This window comes from Oryza brachyantha, chromosome 5, assembly GCF_000231095.2.
Source record: "Oryza brachyantha chromosome 5, ObraRS2, whole genome shotgun sequence".
NCBI lineage: Eukaryota > Viridiplantae > Streptophyta > Magnoliopsida > Poales > Poaceae > Oryza > Oryza brachyantha.
The window spans coordinates 3,175,663-3,188,442 of record NC_023167.2 but is presented as its reverse complement, the minus strand read 5'-3'; the positions used below and the strand labels follow the sequence as shown (position 1 = coordinate 3,188,442).

At 40.3% G+C, this 12,780-nt stretch overlaps 1 protein-coding gene across 1 annotated transcript; it reads left to right on the top strand.

Moving 5' to 3' along the window:
- Positions 1 to 5,347: 5,347 nt before the first annotated feature.
- Positions 5,348 to 11,295, top strand: LOC102707869 (probable cellulose synthase A catalytic subunit 1 [UDP-forming]). Its single transcript, XM_006654034.3, has 14 exons — positions 5,348 to 5,644; positions 6,113 to 6,308; positions 6,437 to 6,624; positions 6,726 to 6,810; positions 6,894 to 7,083; positions 7,459 to 7,725; positions 7,826 to 8,171; positions 8,251 to 8,388; positions 8,476 to 8,601; positions 8,678 to 8,890; positions 8,964 to 9,222; positions 9,383 to 9,579; positions 9,733 to 10,083; positions 10,283 to 11,295. Exons 1-14 carry the CDS (start codon positions 5,558 to 5,560, stop codon positions 10,868 to 10,870), a joined length of 3,231 nt encoding a protein of 1,076 aa, XP_006654097.1. The 5' UTR covers positions 5,348 to 5,557; the 3' UTR covers positions 10,871 to 11,295.
- Positions 11,296 to 12,780: the final 1,485 nt, after the last annotated feature.

Sequence of the window (12,780 nt, the reverse complement as noted above, 5' to 3'; positions counted from 1 at the left end):
AAATTACTCGTTCGTTGCAACGAGATTTTATATTTTAAAAATATCATTAAGTGAGAGTAGTTGATCCTCGTTTATTTTTTTCTTAAAAAAACATGTATGAATAAAAGTGAACAAGTAAAATGGGACAAATAGATGGTTCCACTGGTAGGAGTCCACTCTCTTTCTTCTCTTTACTTCTCCTCTCTGTTTTCTTTTTCTTTCCCCTAGTTGTGTTCCCTTTCTTTCTCCTCTTTCTTTTTCCTCTTTGTCTCTCTCTTTTCTCTTCCTCACAGGGGCGTCCGTTAGGGGAGATGGGGTGTAGCCGGCCGAAATAGGGCACCGGCAGGAGAGAGGTGGTGGCGCAACTGGCGGGAAAAAGGGCGGCGCTAGCGAGGCAAGCGGCGGTCGAGGGTGGCGCCAGGCTAGGGCAGTGGCAGCGGGGCAACGTCAGGAGGAGGGACGGTGGTCGGGGGCGAAACCGGCGGCGACCCAGTGGCGACAACGACGACGTCCTCACCGCTCCCTCTCCGACCTCCCTTCCTCCCAACCTTGTCCGGGCCCACGCGGGGCCCACATGCCATCCACCGTAGTGATGGTGGCAGATTCACTGTCACTAGTTCTTTTATATATGGTATAGAGATGTTTGTGAAGTCTAGGTGCATAGTCGAAGATAGCAGTATTTAAGACGGAGGAAGTAGTAATAATCTTGGATTATTTATGTGTTTGTGGACTAGAATGGAGGCGCATCCAAAGTGAGCCTTGAATTTGGCCGCTCTTTCCAAGGGATGGGCTGGGGATTATAGTGCTAACAATTCAGGTCCCAATCCTGATTTGCTACCTTAAATTAAAATCATGGCCCATATAAGCAAGGAATTGTGGGTTCCTAAAATGGGACCTTCATCTTCTATGTTTTGCTTCCGTTATAACTTTTTTTTCCTTCTCTTTTCAAATTGTTTCTTCAGTACTTCTCTTGCAAGATTACATTAAATTACACAAACTTACCTTAATATAAAGAGTCACACGGAGGAAACAGTTTGCCAATTTATACTCTACCCAAAATCAAATCTACGAGCACTCATATTTATTTTCTTACGAGTAAATTTCACAAAACACATACAACTTGATCCAAGTATTGAAAAACTACGAAATTAAAACTACAGATTTAGCATTGAATGCATTAGAAATAGTATACATTTAAGATCGTGTTTCACAAATCTACAGATTTAGTATTGAATTTATCGAAGAGCCATGAATTTTAGAGTCTACACACATAGCACTATTATTTTATAAAAAAATATGGAAATTATATTTTCGGGATAAAATTGTTGCTAAACATAAAACGTGCTCAAGAATTACAGTATTTACAGCAACATGCTCCAGGAAATTATTCTCCAGCACTGTCACTCTCAGCAAGTGTTTAGATTGAGAAAATTTTTGGGAGAAGTGTCACGTCAAATATTTGACCGGATGTCGGAAAGGGTTTTCGGACACGAATAAAAAAACAAATTTTACGGCTAGCCTAGAAACCGCGAGACGAATCTTTTGAGCCTAATTAATCCATCATTAGCACATGTTGGTTACTGTAGTACTTATGCCTAATCATGAACTAATTAGGCTCAAAAGATTCATCTCAAGATTTCTTCCATAACTGTGCAATTAGTTTTTTGGTTCATTTATATTTAATGTTTTATTTAGGTGTCTAAAATTTCGACGCGATGGTTTTGAAAAAAAATTTGGAATCTGTATGCTGTCCTGTTCTTCAGACTTCAGACTTCAGAGTAGAGTAGTGTAGTAGTACGTTCTGAAGACATCTTGAGCTCTGAATATTCCCTTCCCCCACGTTGCATTTGTCACCTTGATTTTTTCTTTCGCAACTTCGCATGTGACCAGCGGTGCAGAGACACGTTAGCGTCACAGCGGTGGTTGCTAGCTTGCTGCCTCACGACAGCTAAGAATCGACAGGACTGCTACTACCACTACTAATCCGCTGGTTAATTACACCGGACAAGGCTCGTTTTAATTAACTTGTTTTCAGCATAGTCCTACTCCTAGCCACTATAGCACACCGTAATCAAGTGCAAAAGAGGCTAATTAAGCAGACCCTGAGCCTCCATTCTGTTACTGACAAAACTGTTGTGGAATTTAGCAAGGTAAGGAATTCTTTTGTCACGTTTAGCTGGCTTTCTCTTTTACAGTTTGCTGTTAGTCTGTTACTCAGCTTGCAACTGAGGTAAAAACATAATTTCTGCTACCTTATCTGGTCCAAAATATACGGGCTTATTCGTTTCAAATGATAGGAAAAACGTAGGAATAGAAAAAATATAGAAATATTATGGGTTTGTATATACAAAACAGAAGATTAAAAAACAGAGGAATGTGATGGTATGAAACACTCGGAACACATGAATATAAACCACAAGAATTAGCATGTATCCTATGCCAACCAAAACAAATGAGATAGGAGTGGATGTTTTAATCCTATAAAAATTGTATGTTTTCATAGAATTTATACAGTATTTCTTTGGAATTTCTGCATGTCATTTCTATGAAACGAATATATGAACCAAATAGGTAATCCTACAAATATTCTGTGAAAATCTTTTGAAACGAATGAGCCCTACATAGTTTTACTGTTAAACACCACCCGAAAGTAAAATAAGCAAGGATTTATGATAAAATAAGCTACTGGTGTCTAATTAATATGTCATTATACTTTGGAATAGATGGAGTGTGTGCTTATCATTGTATCCTGAGGTAAAATAAGCAAGGGCTTATGACAAACCATCACAAATGCTAGAGCAAGTCTAAAGATGTAGTTTTCGTGACGAACAGTGTAACAGAAACACACCAGCGCCATCAGGCTGATGGCAAATCATTTTCCATGCATGCGATGGAGAAGATTCCAATTGGTTGGAAGAACAAAAAAGAAACCAGGAGAGATTAGAGAGAAAGAAAATTATGGTATTAGAGACTGCAAGTAACAATAAAGAAAAGAGGCCACCGACGGGCAGGACAGTGGCAGCCCAACCGCCATTATTGGGACAAGAACGGTTTACCGGACACTTGCTGATTGCAAAGCACAAATCAGCACAGATCTCATGAATTTGCTCTTGCTATAATTTGGAGCAGCAGCAGCAGCACAGGCTCCCTCTGTATATGATTTGATTTGAATTTTTTTCCCCTTCATGCATGCTTAATTTTATTCCCAAATTATGTCCAGTTATGAATAATCTTTTGCAGCTGCAATGATGAAGACAAAGGGCAGTTCAGTAGCTATTTATATCAGCTGTGGAGTTAAGAGCCACAGGGTCTTACAAACATCTCTTTTTTTTATTTTATTGATTTTGTATATTGTTAGTTGCTGCAGATTTTGTAAGAAAAAATTGCATTGTATGCAGTACTATAATGTGCTTAGAGTGACATAAATAAGAAATGAAAAACAGTCTTGTTCTTTGTTTTTATGAGTACAAAAAACAATTTGCTTTTTTAGCATACATATAAGTTCTTTTGAGATGATGGAAAAATTTATAAAAATCCCAAAGTAAGGTGGAAAACTGTAATTATGTGCCAAAATGTTGCAATTGTCGGTAGATGAAATGACAGGAAGAAAATTAGTTTCCTGGGAGGAGTGTCAGGTACTCTAAGAACCGCAGGTTGGACCGCAAATTTAATTGGTTCAGGGAATGGAAAGAAATTAACACATGATTTGCTGACCTATGTGTGTGAATTACCTTTTATCCTCGAGCCCCTAAACATGTCATTTTCATTTCAAATAATGCACATAGTATATACTCCCCTATATTATCAGAAACTTTCTCTTTAGTCGATATCACACATATCAATCTAAGCAAAAAAGACCACCATCATTGTTTCACTTATATTAAGCATAAGTGGAATGAATTATAATGGTTAAAAAATAAATTTTGAGTAAAACTTTTATATATGTGTTCTTATTGATCCAAAAGCAAAGACTAGAAAATAAACGAAAAAACCTTCAAATTAAGTCTAAATTTAAGTTTTAAAATTTAAATTTTGGCTTATAATCAGAAACATAAGCAAAAAAAATTGATGTTGCAAAAACACTACAAACTCTAATATATTTGTCTCCTACATTTTAAACCCAATGCAAATATATTTTCTTCGATTTTACTAAACCTCAACACATTGAGGCTCTAAAGATGATCAAAATAACCTTGCCCAACTAAGTCCATAATGATCCAAAGCATTTCTACTCTGAAGTTTTAAGGGCACGTACGAAACTACGAACTCTAATATTGTCCACCATATCATGGAACCACTCAAAATCTGAAGCATATATAAAGGGCATAGACAACAAATACTATGCTATTTAACATCATTGCTGTCTATTTATCTTTAGTTTTCTATCATCCACGTCACTGAAATAAGTGCTAAATATAGATTTTAGATGCACATAAAAGTACAGTATGAACATACATTCATAGTGATGATATGAGTATGTGTGTTATAAACATGAGCGTTTGAACTATATTTCGTAGAAAGAAAAATGGTAAACATAGTCTAAGGGCCCCTTTACAGCAGACAAATTTCGAAGGATTAGACTTCCATGGACAAATTCCTATATGATCTTTTGGAAAAAAAAATCCTATCCAAACTCCTTTAAAATTCCATAGAAATACCTCAAAACACAAGAATTTGAGAGAATTTCTCGACGTGAAGTCCAAGTTTTTGAAAAAAAAAACTCCTTTGTATATCTCTTCTAATTTATGCACTTGATCCAAATAGTTATTCCTTTGTTATGTTTCTCCAACCCATTAGATTTAGGTGGACGCTCCAATTCCATAATATTTCTATTCACATGGTCAAATAATCTTGCATTAGAAAAAAAGCCTAAGACATCTGGGACAAAAAACATCGCATAAACATACTCCAAAATACAATAATTCTCACCAGATTAGTACTATCATCTACCAATCACAGCACCATCGATTTGATGCCAACTCACATGTAACACGCATGCTGCACATGCCCATTTCATCTCCAAAAAAATCCCCCGAAAAAATAAAAACAAAAACAAAAACGAAGAAACTAAAAAGCGCAGCGAGCGGCAGGTAGGAGGGCATTCCGGTCCACTGCCGAGGCGCCGACAGATCCACCCGCTACCGCCGGTCACCCGGGCCCACCACGTCAGCGGGGTGACAGCCTGTGCCCAGCCCACCGGCCCCACCCCCACATCCGGCGGCCCGGATCCCCCCCATCCGACGGCGGAGATGAGCCCACGTCACCCCCACGGCGGGGGGGTGACCGGCGGTAGCCGGTGGAGGCTCACACCAACCGGAGCGAAACCAACCCGAGCGTGTGCGTATGTAAGAAGAAGAAGAGGAAGAGGAGGAGGTGGAGTGGAGCGGAGCGGAGCTGCGAGTGGAGGCGGAGGCGGAGGCGGAGGCGGATCTGGGAGGTGCGGGGAATGGTGGTGTCGGTCGCCGCGGCGATCTAGGCTGCTCGCCTGCCCCCCGAGCGCGGATCTGTGCCCGTGCCCTCGCCCCCTCTCCGTCCGTCGTAGCCGCCGTCTCGGTTTGGTTGGTGGTGGAGGAGGAGGATGGCGGCGAACGCGGGGATGGTGGCTGGCTCCCGCAACCGGAACGAGTTCGTCATGATCCGCCACGACGGCGACGCGCCACCGCCGGTACGTTTGCGATTGCGTGTCGGTGGTGGATCTGGTGTGTGGGGGGAGGGGGAGTGGGAGTGCTGCGCCGCGCGCTCGCCTCTCTCGAATTCCCTCCGCGATTTCGTTTGTTCTATGGGATTGTGTAGCTAGCTAGCTAGCTAGTAGGATTCGTGCGAGGAACTGCTGAGATCTAGCTAGAGCAATGCAGCTCCCGGAATTCCGCGGCGCAGGCTTTCGCGTAGCGTTTTAACTGCCATTGCTGTGTTGGATCTCCGCTTGGTTAGCACCGATGCACGCACTGAACCTCAGCACTGTGGAATTCATGCCCCCACTTTTTTTTGTAGAGCTCCTCCGTTTCTAGCTTTTAGGATTTTGGTCTCGACTTGAAGCCGTGCAGATGGTCGTTTGCTGATGGATTACTAGTCAGTCCTACTAGTGCCGCTTGCGCATGCGCTGACTGCTGTAGTTGTTTTCGTGCTGTTGCAGGCTAAGTCAGGGAAGAGCGTGAATGGGCAGGTCTGCCAGATTTGTGGCGACACCGTTGGTGTTTCAGCTAACGGCGATGTCTTTGTTGCTTGCAACGAGTGTGCATTCCCGGTGTGCCGCCCTTGCTATGAGTATGAGCGCAAGGAAGGGAACCAGTGCTGCCCTCAGTGCAAGACTAGATACAAGAGACATAAAGGTTGGTTTCTGCACGGCCATTTTATTATTTATATACTTTTTTTATCTATGACTGCCAAATCTCTTTTATTCCTAGAATACAAGTAACTGATGTATACTGTGAATTTTTTTTGATTGGATGGGATCCAGGTAGCCCTAGAGTTCAGGGTGATGAGGAGGAGGAAGATGTGGACGACCTGGACAATGAATTCAACTATAAGCATGGCAATGGCAAAGGTCCAGAGTGGCAGATACAGAGACAGGGGGAAGATGTTGACCTGTCTTCATCTTCACGCCATGAACAGCATCGGATTCCCCGTCTGACAAGTGGGCAACAGGTACTGTTTGACATGATATATGTTCTCACTTGTATCTGTGAACTTTTTTCTGTAAGAATGTCATGTTATTGGGCACTGACGAACTGATTTTTTTCATTTAGATCTCCGGAGAGATCCCTGATGCTTCCCCTGATCGCCATTCTGTCCGCAGTGGAACATCAAGCTATGTTGATCCAAGTGTTCCAGGTATTTTCTTACTTATAATAAAATTGCTCCCTTTGGTAAACATTGGGTTGAAAAGTGCTAACATTTCTCTACTGTCATTTCAGTTCCTGTGAGGATTGTGGACCCCTCCAAGGACTTGAATTCCTATGGGCTTAACAGTGTTGACTGGAAAGAAAGAGTTGAGAGCTGGAGGAATAAACAGGACAAAAATATGATGCAGGTGGCTAATAAATATCCAGAGGCTAGGGGAGGAGACATGGAAGGGACTGGCTCAAACGGTGAAGATATGCAAATGTATGGACAACTTGTCCTTATATTATTATTCGTTCTTGTGTAGTAGATAGTTCTTTTTGGATGATAAAAACTGACATTAGAGATGGAAAAAAATACCTATGATGCACAGGCTGAAGGTATATCTTATAAGCATATATTGAAGATAACTCACTCAAGCACAATAGACTTGTAGTTTCACTTGATATCAGAATCTAAATTATAAAACATAATGCCCTTTCTTCCATGTTATTCAATGACTTATTAGATAGTTTTACATATCTGAGTTGATCCGGATATAGATATTCATTGACTATGCTTTACCATTATACTGTAATTTGATGCATATTATATACATTGCTTCAAGTATATTGAAGTTTCTGTGATTGTCTATGGCAGGGTTGATGATGCACGTCTACCTCTGAGCCGCATAGTGCCTATCCCTTCAAACCAACTCAACCTTTACCGGATAGTTATCATTCTCCGGCTTATCATCCTGTGCTTCTTCTTCCAATATCGTGTCACTCATCCAGTGCATGATGCTTATGGATTGTGGCTAGTATCTGTTATCTGTGAAATTTGGTTTGCCTTATCTTGGCTTCTAGATCAATTCCCAAAGTGGTACCCAATCAACCGTGAAACATATCTTGACAGGCTTGCATTGAGGTAAAGTTGCATTAATTGATGTACATTTTTTCAGGATCTTGGACACTGAAACACTCTTACATTGACATTCCTTGTCCTGACGTCCAATCTAATGTTGCAGATATGATAGGGAGGGAGAGCCATCACAGCTTGCTCCCATTGATGTCTTTGTCAGTACAGTGGATCCACTGAAGGAGCCTCCTCTAATCACAGCAAATACAGTTTTGTCCATCCTGGCTGTGGATTACCCTGTTGACAAAGTGTCATGCTATGTTTCTGATGATGGTTCAGCTATGTTGACTTTTGAAGCTCTGTCAGAAACTGCAGAATTTGCTAGGAAGTGGGTTCCGTTTTGCAAGAAGCACAACATCGAACCACGAGCTCCGGAGTTTTACTTTGCGCAAAAAATAGACTACCTAAAGGACAAAATCCAACCTTCTTTTGTTAAAGAAAGGCGAGCAATGAAGGTATGCTTCACTTGTCATGGTTGGATTACTGCCAATGCATATTGTGCTTGTGTTTTTTACTTTGGGTACTTTGTTTCAGAGAGAGTATGAAGAATTCAAGGTACGAATCAATGCTCTTGTTGCGAAGGCACAGAAAGTACCTGAAGAGGGATGGACAATGGCTGATGGCACTGCTTGGCCTGGGAATAACCCAAGGGACCACCCTGGCATGATTCAGGTGATGTTTATTTGTAATGATGGACTGGTTTGAAATTGTAATTTAATCAGGGTGGTGTGTACTAAGCTCCTGTTATGCCAATTGCAGGTGTTCTTGGGGCACAGTGGTGGGCTTGACACTGATGGTAATGAGCTGCCACGGCTTGTCTATGTCTCTCGTGAAAAGAGGCCAGGATTCCAGCATCACAAGAAGGCCGGTGCAATGAATGCATTGGTATGTTTTCCAATTCTCTAAATTTATCACAGAACTTTATCAACTCAATACTTATATCTGTATCTCTCATGTGTAGATTCGTGTATCTGCTGTGCTGACAAACGGTGCCTATCTTCTCAATGTGGATTGTGATCATTACTTCAACAGTAGCAAAGCTCTTAGAGAAGCAATGTGCTTCATGATGGATCCCGCACTAGGAAGGAAAACTTGTTATGTGCAGTTCCCACAAAGATTCGATGGCATTGACTTGCACGATCGATATGCTAATCGCAACATAGTCTTCTTTGATGTGAGTATGGTGGTGCCTTTATTTGTCATTACAACAAAAAAATTCATGTCTGACATGGTTTTCTGCTTTGCAGATTAACATGAAAGGTTTAGATGGCATTCAGGGCCCAGTGTATGTGGGAACAGGTTGCTGCTTCAATAGGCAGGCCTTGTATGGCTATGATCCTGTACTGACTGAAGCTGATTTGGAACCTAACATTGTTGTTAAGAGCTGCTGTGGTGGCAGAAAGAAAAAGAGCAAGAGCTACATGGATAGCAAAAACCGTATGATGAAGAGAACAGAGTCTTCAGCTCCTATCTTCAACATGGAAGATATAGAAGAGGGTATTGAAGGTATGTGTTTGTTGTTGTTCGCCTTTTAACTTTTATGTTATGAACAACCACTGCTCTTACTGTTATCAACATTATGCCTTCATCTAGTCTTTTATGTTTAGATAGATTTATATACTCAGCTGACTGTCTCTCTCTAATACTACCTTTTGGGATTCATTAGGTTATGAAGATGAAAGGTCAGTGCTGATGTCCCAGAAGAGATTAGAGAAACGTTTTGGTCAATCGCCAATTTTTATTGCATCCACTTTTATGACTCAAGGAGGCATTCCACCTTCAACAAACCCTGCATCTCTACTAAAGGAAGCCATCCACGTAATCAGTTGTGGATATGAGGACAAAACTGAATGGGGAAAAGAGGTTAGTGGGGGCAACACGTGTTTTCTCATGCTTTCATATTTTAGAGTTCTTTTGTTCATTCAACTTCTTGCCATGTTATGGATGTGGACTCCTTTTTCTATGTATAAATATAAGCTTTATGTTAAATACATTTTTTCTCAAACTTGGTTTCAGATTGGCTGGATCTATGGTTCAGTTACTGAGGATATCCTGACTGGATTTAAAATGCATGCAAGAGGTTGGATATCGATCTATTGCATGCCACCAAGGCCATGTTTCAAGGGTTCTGCTCCAATTAATCTGTCTGATCGTCTTAACCAAGTGCTCCGTTGGGCTCTTGGATCTGTTGAGATTCTGCTCAGCAGACATTGTCCTATCTGGTATGGTTACAATGGGCGTTTGAAGCTTCTGGAGAGGCTGGCTTACATTAACACCATTGTTTACCCAATTACATCCATTCCACTTATCGCCTATTGTGTGCTTCCTGCTATCTGTCTTCTCACCAACAAATTTATCATTCCTGAGGTTAGTCACAAAGGATATCCATGCATTCAATTAATTTTTTTAATTAACAGATTGTTTTTTTTGCATTATGTCACTTTATGTGTTTTCCTGACAATGCCTCCTGCTAATCAATAATCATCACATTTTCTAATTCAGGAGAGCTCTGTTGTTTTAATTAAGTTTCCGCCTATCTCTGATCAGAGTTTTTTCTGATATTCAGATTAGCAATTACGCTGGGATGTTCTTTATTCTGCTTTTCGCCTCGATTTTCGCAACTGGTATATTGGAGCTCCGATGGAGTGGTGTTGGTATTGAGGACTGGTGGAGAAATGAGCAGTTCTGGGTCATTGGTGGCACATCTGCCCATCTCTTCGCCGTGTTCCAGGGTCTCCTGAAAGTGTTGGCAGGGATTGATACCAACTTCACTGTTACCTCAAAGGCGTCTGATGAGGATGGTGACTTTGCTGAGCTATATGTGTTCAAGTGGACCAGTCTCCTCATTCCCCCTACCACCGTGCTTGTCATCAACCTGGTGGGCATGGTGGCAGGTATATCATATGCCATCAACAGTGGTTACCAATCATGGGGTCCGCTCTTCGGAAAGCTCTTCTTCTCCATCTGGGTGATCCTCCATCTCTACCCCTTCCTCAAGGGTCTAATGGGCAGGCAGAACCGCACTCCGACCATTGTCATCGTCTGGTCCATCCTCCTTGCGTCGATCTTCTCCCTTCTGTGGGTCAAGATCGATCCTTTCATTTCGCCTACTCAGAAAGCCGTCGCCTTGGGGCAATGCGGTGTGAACTGCTGATCGGCATCGTTACGAAAACGAACTTCAATCAATCAAGATCTATCCCCCCTTGTGTAAATACCTGAGGGGGGCTAGAATGGGATCTTCTTTTTTGTGTAGATGAAGACCTACTTTTATATTATCTAAGTTATGCCACTGTTTATTAGCTACTCCAGTGCTGGCGCTTGCTGCTGCTATTGAAGCCTCCATTGCCTGCAAAGCCAGCCCCAGCAGCGTAAATTGTGAATTTTTTCTCTTCTTTTTGTGACAGCCGTTGTTTTATTGCTTAGAGTCAAATTTGTTTGAGGGGATCGTTGTCACACATACTATGGATGTTATTTATACGGAGATATTCTAATTACATTCTTTGGCTGTGAACATTTTAATTATATCTTAGCATGTATCGATACATGTCATCTCAATGTACCACTTGGCAAGTAGCAACACACATCTATACATACACATCTCGAGTTATTTGTTTATGATATTTGCACCATATGTTTCAGACATTTCCCTCTACCAGTGTTTGAGTTCAATTTGGGGTATACATTTTGAACAGCAATCCAAGCACATGGAATTCAAGTCTTAACATAAGATAATCATGCCCTAAAAAGCATCAAATAATTATGGCCATAATGCGTCCAATTTGCGCATCAACAAAAGGATTATTCCGGTTCTACACATAAAAAACCTTTACACTGCTGAATTTGTATCCTACTGCTTAATATGTACTCGTATTTCTATTTTATTTTTGCGATAGTTAGGTCGTACTTTTCTTTTGAATTTTTTTATTATAACAAACTAGGTCGTAGCTTGAATAGTTGAATGTGATAAAGCAACACAAGAGGTAGATTATCTTTAGCCACCTTCACCCAACTCTACTGCTAAACTTGAGATACTCCAAGCAATTTGGATTTTGGAGTCATATTAATTCACCAACATTACCGACCACAATGTATCAAATCAAATAGATTACAACAATAAGACATTTATTTGATGAAAATTCATTATTTAAGATTAATTAGTATTTTGGTACGGCGATAAGCAAATCCTACTGAAATTCTGTAATGCCATTGCTCACAAGCAAGAGACTTCCAGGCCAATACAATTTATACAAATTGCAACAATATAACTCATTTGGCCTACCCAAACATCGGTCGTAACTGCTATGAAACAACTATCCATGCGTTACAATAAAATTTTATTGAAAAAATATCATTAATATGTAATTAAAATAGAGTTAATAAAAATGATTGATATATGTCTTAGTTATTTTTTCTTTTAAAAAATAGGACGAAATTAGTGGTAAGTTAGGTGTTAGATTCACGGTCACTACTGCTACTTTTTATAGGAATAGTGAATTCCTCGCTGATCCATGTATTATGGTTTTAAACCATTTATATTAATAAAGTCCTTGAACTTAAAAAAAAAAGAAAGAAGTTATATATAACCCGAACCTTGAATCAAGCATATCTGCATATATACTTTAAACGGCTATACAGGCTCTGCACTTTGCTATGTGACGTCATGAATCACGACTTCATGAGAAACCTTGAATAAACCCTACAAAATGAAGGGGAAAAAAAGTAAAATAACACCACATCGTTTACAAATCCGTGTATTTTTTATCACTCATATTTTTTTACAAAAACAAAAAAGAATCATAAACACTTAGCATATTATCAAAGTTTGCTTTAGGCCCGTTTAGTTTCCAAAATTTTTTGGGAGAGTGATCACATCGACACGTACGTTCATATATTTGAATTATTAAATATAGTCTAATTAAAAAAAATAGATTCCGAGTAGAAACTGCGAGATAAATCTTTGAGTCTAATTAATCCGTCATTAGCACGTGTTGGTTACTGTAGCATTTATGACTAATCATACACTAATTAGGCTCAAAAGATTCGGCTCACGATTTCCCCTATAAC

Excerpts from the sequence above, each read along its gene's own strand:
- LOC102707869 (XM_006654034.3), top strand. The coding sequence starts at position 5,558 with ATGGCGGCGAACGCGGGGATGGTGGCTGGCTCCCGCAACCGGAACGAG. Across the intron at positions 8,602-8,677 it reads CCGGTGCAATGAATGCATTG|ATTCGTGTATCTGCTGTGCT; the intron begins GTATGTTTTCCA and ends TCTCATGTGTAG. Across the intron at positions 9,223-9,382 it reads TATAGAAGAGGGTATTGAAG|GTTATGAAGATGAAAGGTCA; the intron begins GTATGTGTTTGT and ends GGGATTCATTAG.